Source organism: Carcharodon carcharias, chromosome 2, assembly GCF_017639515.1.
Source record: "Carcharodon carcharias isolate sCarCar2 chromosome 2, sCarCar2.pri, whole genome shotgun sequence".
Taxonomy (NCBI): Eukaryota; Metazoa; Chordata; class Chondrichthyes; order Lamniformes; family Lamnidae; genus Carcharodon; species Carcharodon carcharias.
In genome coordinates, this window is record NC_054468.1 from 60430800 (window position 1) to 60439047 (window position 8248).

Below are 8248 nucleotides of genomic sequence, written 5' to 3' on the forward strand. Positions count from 1 at the left end.
CCTCAGACTCTTCAACAGCGGGAGTGGAGGCAGCTCGAGCAAATCTTCAACTCTTTTCACTTCTTCCACTAAAATCAACTACGGAGGGTGAGTAGACTGCTGTATTCGAGACTTTATGCACGGTTTAATTATGTTAGAAGATTCCCTTGATTGGGTGTTAAACTGGCATTTTCGGGACGTTTCTTGAAGGCGTTGCAGTAATGGAATAATGTTATGATTGTATCTGGCTGTTAAGACAGTAACAGATTGTTAAAATATCTTTACTGAAATCGCGTCTTTCCCGGTTTCCATCCCTCCCTCCTCCACTCTGTTCCTGTACCACACTTGATCATTTATCTCCTCATCTAAATATCACCGGAGGAATTTCTATTTTTAAACTTCCCTTTCCATTGTCCTGATTTTCCGGTCCTTGTAATTAACCTTTTGGGTTTATTTATTGAGCTGTCATTGCTCTCCAGCGCAGGTCAAGGGATTCCCACCCACCAACACCACCCCCCCCCTTTTTTTTTGTTAGCCCAGAACTTGTTCAACTGGATGTCGTCTAGGTCAGACAAAGATGATAAAAAGACATCTATAATGTTTATCCCGGCGAACTGTGAGCGTTCCACCTTGATATTGAGGGACCATAATAAGCAAATTCGTGATTAAATTAGAGACACATGCAATGCCATCTTTATGCGCAAAGCCGGCTTTTCTCTAATTCTACCCAATAAAATCGGCGGGCAGACCCGGCCACTACAGCACCTATAGATGCAGTTCAGCCCGTCCTTTCGAGGCTGGATCCCGATTGACGGCCCTTGTCGATGCGTTTGTACCAGGATAATCCGTCAGATTATCAGATTTTGGCTCGATGTTATTCACCTGTTTTTCTTCCAGACTTTCCACACTTAGGACGGTTATGTGGGAATGTTTATATGTTGCAATTTATACACCTCCAAATTGATAGACCCCCGCCCCGCCCCAAAGTAAATGAGTTTTCACATAAGCAATCAGACGGGTTGTGTCTGCCACTCTGGTTTGGAGAGTGCAAATGATTGTATTAGGTTCTGAAATATCAGAGTGCTTTATACAAGGAAAAAATGAGGGCAACACGGACTTGTGTGTTCGCAAAACACGATGTAGCCCAATTCTCTGTGACACTCTCAACTGAATATCATAAAACATCTAGACGTATTTTTCTCTCAAAGGGAACAGCAATTCGCCTGTTTCCCCTTTGCCTCTTTGAAAAGGAAATGTAAAAATATCATTCAGTTAAAGAAACGAAGAACACTAATCAATCTTCAGTCACTGGCACTGCAGAAATGTTATTATCATCATATGCGCGGCGGATGCTGTCAACTGCTTTTCATATTTCCAGGGAATCGCTGTAATGTATTGGTGTGCTCTTTGTTTTGTAGATATTGGTACAGGTGGATAGCATTCTTCCAGACATAGAATTATTTGCTGCGAGTTAATGGGATGGATGTATATTTGGGGTATATATATACATTGACAAAGATGAATCCAATTTGTTAGAACACACTCGTTTTCTCACGGGAATTCTAAAATCTAATGCCATTTTCTACGTGTCTTCTATGTACAGTCATTGCATCTCCAGGAGGTCCCGTGCGGCAACCGTAAGAGCTGCTGTACCTCCAGCTGAACAGAAAAAATAAGGATGTTCTGGATAACCCTTGTAAGCACAATAGCTCTAGGATGGAGTACGTCAATTCCACTGATGGAGGACTCGAAAGAGTTAGATGAACCTTGCATGGAGCCATGTTACTGTGAGGAAAAGGAGAGCTTTTTGCAAATACACTGTGAAAGTAAAGGTTTTACAAATATCAGTCAGATCACTGAGTCATGGAGAAGACCGTTTAAACTTTACCTACAAAGAAACTCCATGAGGAAACTCTATACTAACGGGTTTCTATTTTTAACCAACGCAGTATCCATTAACCTTGGAAACAACGCATTGCAGGACATTCAGGCAGGGGCCTTTAACGGCATGAAACTTCTAAAACGTTTATATTTACACGAAAACAAACTAGAGGTTTTTCGAAATGATACATTCTTGGGTTTGGAGAGTTTAGAGTACTTACAGACCGACTATAACGTGCTGAAGAGGATTGACGGCGGTGCATTTAGGAACCTCAATAAATTGAAAGTGTTGATTATCAATGACAATCTGATACCCCTCCTCCCACTCAATCTCTTCAGGGCGGTTTCCTTAACCCACATCGATCTGCGTGGTAATAGGTTAAAGTCACTGCCTTACGTGGGGACGCTTGAATATATTGGCAGGCGCCTCATGGAGATTCAACTACAGGAGAACCCATGGAACTGTACCTGTGATATTGTGCCACTAAAATCTTGGTTAGAAAGCATACCATACACAGTCCTTGTAGGGGAAATTACTTGTGAAACGCCATTCCATCTCCACGGCAAGGACCTGAGGGAGATCAGGAGGAGTGAATTGTGTCCAATTCATTCTAGTGTGGAGGTGGAAGTCAGTTTGGGGATTCCGCAGCTTGCTTCCAGTAACGACAATGCGTGGCCTACCAAACCCTCCTCTATGTCATTATCAGTGACCTATACTGCTTCTTCTGTTGAATACAAGACATCAGGTAAATTACCAAAAGCAACGAGGAGTCCGAACACTCTGAAAGCACAGCCAACTCTGCGCAGCGTTTATTCGGGGCAAACTCAGCAGAGAGTTGCAGGCTACCAGACCAGACCGCCCATCCCTATCATTTGCCCTGTTGAATGCTCATGTAGCCTACATATAAATGACTTGGGTTTGACAGTACAGTGCAAAAATAAAGCGATACAAAATATGTCTGAACTAATACCAAGACCGCTGAACGCTAAGAAGTTGTATTTAACCGAGAATCTAATTCAGAAAATCTACAGGTCGGATTTCTGGAATTTCTCCAGTTTGGATCTATTGCATTTGGGGAGCAACAGTGTGTCATATATTCAAGATGGTGCTTTTATGAATCTTCCGAATTTAAAAACCCTATATCTGAATGATAACAAAATTGAACGTCTCACCCCCGGCATGTTCAGGGGGTTACAAAGTTTGGAATACCTGTACTTTGAATACAACCTCATCAGAGAAATCCAGCCGGCGTCTTTCAGCCTGATGCCCAATCTCCAACTATTGTTTCTTAACAATAATCTGCTCCAAATTCTACCAACCGATGCTTTCACGGGCACCTCGCTGGGGAGGCTAAGCCTGAGGAACAACTACTTTCTGTATCTGCCGGTGAGTGGAGTGCTCGAGCATTTGGACTCCATTGTGCAGATTGACCTGAACCAGAATCCCTGGGGTTGTTCCTGCGATCTGATTGCTCTCAAGCAGTGGGTGGAAAAGATCAGCGCTGTTAAACTGGTCGGTAGCGTGTTGTGCGAGACTCCAGAATTCCTGCGCGGGGTGGATTTGAAGATGGTAGACTATGAGGTGTTATGTCCCGAACTAAAGCATGCCGCCGCCTCTCCGCCCCTCCCTGGCTCCGGAGGGAATGGTAATGTGATATCCACAACCAGGGGGTTTGGTTTCTCTTCGCAAGGTGGCGCCATTCCTCTTTCAGTCCTTATTCTGAGCCTTCTGATCATTTTCATTTCCGCTGTATTTATTGCAGCTGGTCTCTTCGCTTTCGTGCTTAGGAGGCGTAAGAAATCGCCCTTCAGGAGACGGCAGGACGTCGACTTGACTGGTATGCAAATGCAGTGCAGGATCTTCGAGGACAGAGCTGCCAACTCACCCGAAAAGGCAGCCAGCCACGTCTACGACTACATCCCCCACCCCGTCACGCAAATGTGCAACAATCCCATCTATAAACCGCGTGAGGGAGAGATGGAGGAGGAATTCTCAGAGACTCAGGAAAATAATACCAATTACAAAACTCTGGAGAAAGACAAGGAATGGAAAATGTCACTGTCCAACAGCAACCTTAATACCATAGTTACCATCAATCAGACTAACGATTTTGCTAATTTTCCAGAAAATGGGGTGATTTACCCCAATGTGTTGGACAGAGAAAGACCAGCTCACACTGTTGGCTTTGTGGACTGCCTCTATGGCACCGTGCCCAAGTTAAAAGAGCTACATGTCCACCCTCCTGGCATGCAATACCCTGACTTACAGCAAGATGCCAGGTTTAAAGAAACGATTTTGTTTGGCTCTTCTGGACGGGGATATCCTGACCAAACCCAAAGCGAATACCTCGAGTTAAGGGCCAAACTTCAAACTAAGCCAGACTACCTCGAAGTACTAGAGAAGACATCATACCGATTTTAGATACCACATCACAGAAAAGAACCGCAAACACAGCATGTTTAGAAGGTAAAGGGAAATTATTCGCCGTCCCCTCATTAGGTTGCTTTGGACGAAAGGCCATATTCAAATCATACTCAATGAAGTGCCTTTGCAGACTTTAGCCAGCAATGATATCAATCATATTTTTTTATGGAAACGAGAACTGACTGCGCCATCTATGATCATGTAGAGGCCTGGTTATCGATGGTCATATAAGAAAAAACCCTATTCATTACTGGCAGCGACTTTGTTCACTTTATTTGGCAGGAAATGATGGCTCTCTCTTGCTCTCTCTCACCGAAAAGATCGCCGAGGGCATATTCTGTGAAACATTGACTGCAGTCTTGCTGCATGTGTAAAACTGCCGGGGTGTAACTCGCTCAAATGACAAGAAGTAAACTTGGTAATTAAAGTGACTGCAACGCTTTATCGTTCAGTGTTATTTAATTTTTTATATATATTATATATATATAAATATATATTATATTCAAGAGGGGAATACAAAAACTCTACGACGCATCTAAGGATTTCAATTTGTGAATATGACGCCAAGATTTTATTATAAACAATGCACTTTCTTAAAAAAAGCTCGTCAATGTTTATGCTTACACCACTAACAGCTTTGTAAGAAGCACTTTTAATGTTTTCTCTCTCTCAGACACACACAAAGATTTCAAAGTGTGCATATTTATTCTGTAATTTCTGTGAACAATCATTGTAAAGGTAATAATGTTAACCCAATGTAGTGACTGCGTCTGGTAAAGCTTTCATAATAAAAGGTGTTAAAACTATGCAGTGACATGGAGAGATTGTATGTTGGTAGCAGGTCAGCAGGTGAAGGAAACAAAGGAAGCTTCAGAAGCAGTTACATGTTAATTTGCAAAAAAAAAGGCCTGATTCCAGAATTAAATCCAATTTAACATGTTGTCTTACAATGAGTCGCTCTCCTCCACCCCCACTATTTATATTTGGAAATGTTGCCTGAATACAACCTACTCTCTCTGAAATGGCATCAGCAGTTTCTGAGACTTCAAGCACAGCAGGCAAACGAAGTCTTGCAAAGTCAGTAGGAAATGAAAGCGATGGTTATTTTATTCAGCTACCTTTTGGAGAGTTTCAGTAAAAAAAAAGTATTTTGTTTTATTCTCAACAATGCATCCAGCTTTGCAGCAAGCACATCCTTTTGGGATCGGGTAACACTGTGTCATCGTCAGATTATGGATACAGTACAGGGAAGCCAGAAGCTAAAATGGAAACTGGATCTTAATGTAAATAAAGTTGTCCTTGATAAATTGTAAGTAATGCTTCTTTCAATAAATAATTCCACTGAGCAACCTGACGATATGTTCAAATTTAAGGTTATTATTGTGTCGCAACAGTTCATAGAATAAGCTTCAGACGCTGCTTCAAATCATGGCAGATTTTAAGGTCTTCCTTTGTGGAAAACGTGCTCCGACACTGCAGAAAAAGAAACCAATGAATTGAACACTAGCCGGTAGTTAGCCGGTTGTAACCTCTTGGAAAGGGTACCTGCAGTGGGAACCACGCTGCCAAATGCAATTGTTGTGGAACTGACATGAGATGGCGATGCTAGTTCCAGCAGAGGGCACCATATTCCAATCACAAATCTGATTTGACGCAACGGCTGCAAATCTTCAGTGAAAATGCAATCGGCTTTATGCACCCAGGAGGCTGAATCTTATTCGCAGTAAATTGCTGACGTGTTTCTATTTTATCCCAACTGAGTTATGGTACACAAGTGAAATTGTTTTCGAATTCCGTTCGAATTTGAAAACCTGTTGGTTTCTAACATTAATTGGAAGTTGTGTTTTATTCATAAACCTACCGGCCAAATTACCGCCTTAAATGTTTGGCAGCTTATTACTGCGTTACCGACGGCGAGCCTCATAGTCGTGATAAAATGAACCTGTGGATGCAATGTTTCGTATTTTCATATTGCCCTATCTCCGCTGCAGCACCTTGTAGACTGGTGAACATAAATCAGTTTCCAAGCACAAGGACAAATATGGTTTAATGACATTAATCATGTGGTTCTATTTGCTAAACATGCACGTGTCTGCGATATAACTGTGCATGTCCAGCACGTAAAACAGGATTTATCTTTCTAACTTAAAAGTGAGGCAGAAGCTGCATTTACATTTTCCTGTCCCGGAGTCCGACCCGCACATTTGACGGCAAGGACTTTCTTTTTCTGATTAAGATAGAATGTTGCTGATAATAACTCAGTGTGCACTGCATGCCAACTTGCGTGTTTGTTTTTAAAGGGGTGACTATATTTTAACTCATTACAGCTTCTGACCGTCCTGCATGGGTCTGAAATGTACGTATTTGAAAAGGTTACTGTTGCGTGCAGTGATTGAGGTGTTTGTGGTTTCTACTGTCTGAACTCTCGCACTAACTGTGGAGAACGGCATGATTCCATGACACATTACGGGCGAACTAATGCACAATAGATTGGTGTGAGCCCAGCAACAGTACCACTACTTCCTCTTCTGAAATTGTTAGAATTGTGGGACCAATTGTTTAATGACTTAGTGTACTTTTTTAACTTTGTATGAGCAGAAGGGCACTCGTGGTGGGGGGTAGGGGGTGGAGGGAGGGAATAGAGATGAGCGTTTTTTTTTCCATTTGTTATTGTAAAGAAATTGCTGTCAGACGAATTGTTAACTCTGCCATTCAAATAGAATATTTTCCAATCGAACTCTTAATAGAGCCAAGAAAAACGCCTCAACATGGCACGGAAGATAAAGTGCATTTTTTGTGACCTAATCGTTTTGTTCTTCCCTGCTCCTCTTGCCTTGCACCATTCACCCTTTTGTTATTTAATCTCTCCTGTCATCCACCCTATCACAGAGCCACCCCCCGCCCCCCCCCCCCACCTTTTTTGTTCTAACCTCCCTTCCCCCCCATTTACCGCGCCTCTAAATGTGTTTAAACCCGATCACATTTCTAACTTTTTCCGGTTCTGACTAAATGTCATCGACCTGAAATGTTAACCCTGTTATGCTCTCTCCATAGCTGCTGAATGATCTGCTGAGTATTTTCAGCATCTTCTATTTTTATTTCAGATTTCCACCATTGCAAATACTTTGCTTTTTTATTGCTCCTCCCAAGTATCAATTAAAGGGAAAATCAGTGGTCCCGGTGGTAGGGAAAGGGTATATTGGGCAGAAATATACCTCTCCTCCACCACTAGAAAGAGTGTAAAATCATTGCTAAGAGTGCCTGCCAGGTTCACCACTCACTGCCATTGAGCTGATTGGAATTGACTGGCACCCATATCACCCTTGAATACCTATCTGGAGACTACATGCATCTAGTTAGATTAAAGCCTTTCAATAACAAGCTGATTCCTGCTGAAAACTTCAGGTGTATTCCAATGGTGATTTCCTTTTAAATGTCTTCTTATAACAATGCTAATAAAATATTAATGACAATTTTACATTTGAGGAAACAATGTTCTTATGTTTTGGAGGGTTTTCAACAAGCCTAAGCCCTGCAGCCACCATTTACAGCTCGTTATGAAAAATCCTCTTGCAGCATTGGCCATGAAAAAATTTTTCGCTGTATGGTTGACATATCTGCAAACCTTTATATACAAACATTTTAAATCAATTCTTTAGTGTGTATCTTTGTTATTATTGGTTATATAAAAATTTAATTTGCTCAGAAAAACAAAGGAATAGTGGATTACCAGCTATATTGTTGGTACTTGTGAAAATAAATATCTTCAAAGGCACTTTACAACGATGTTCTTTTAAGCACAAAAGCAAAACATCACAGATGCTGAAAATCTGAAATAAGAATTGAAAATGCTAGAAATACCAGCAGATCTGGTAGAATCCATGGAGAGAGAAACCAAGTAAACGTTTCAGTTCAGTGACCTTTACTAGCTTGGATTTTTAAAAATCGATGGGTCTTAACATT

At 41.6% G+C, this 8248-nt stretch overlaps 1 protein-coding gene across 1 annotated transcript; it reads left to right on the top strand.

Annotated features, from left to right (window-relative positions):
• Positions 1 to 1657: 1657 nt before the first annotated feature.
• slitrk3a (SLIT and NTRK-like family, member 3a) lies at positions 1658 to 4282 on the top strand. The gene has a single exon (XM_041181682.1). The coding sequence runs from the start codon at positions 1658 to 1660 to the stop codon at positions 4280 to 4282; it is 2625 nt and encodes an 874-aa protein (XP_041037616.1).
• The last annotated feature ends 3966 nt before the right edge of the window (positions 4283 to 8248 follow it).

Excerpts from the sequence above, each read along its gene's own strand:
- slitrk3a (XM_041181682.1), top strand. The coding sequence starts at position 1,658 with ATGTTCTGGATAACCCTTGTAAGCACAATAGCTCTAGGATGGAGTACG.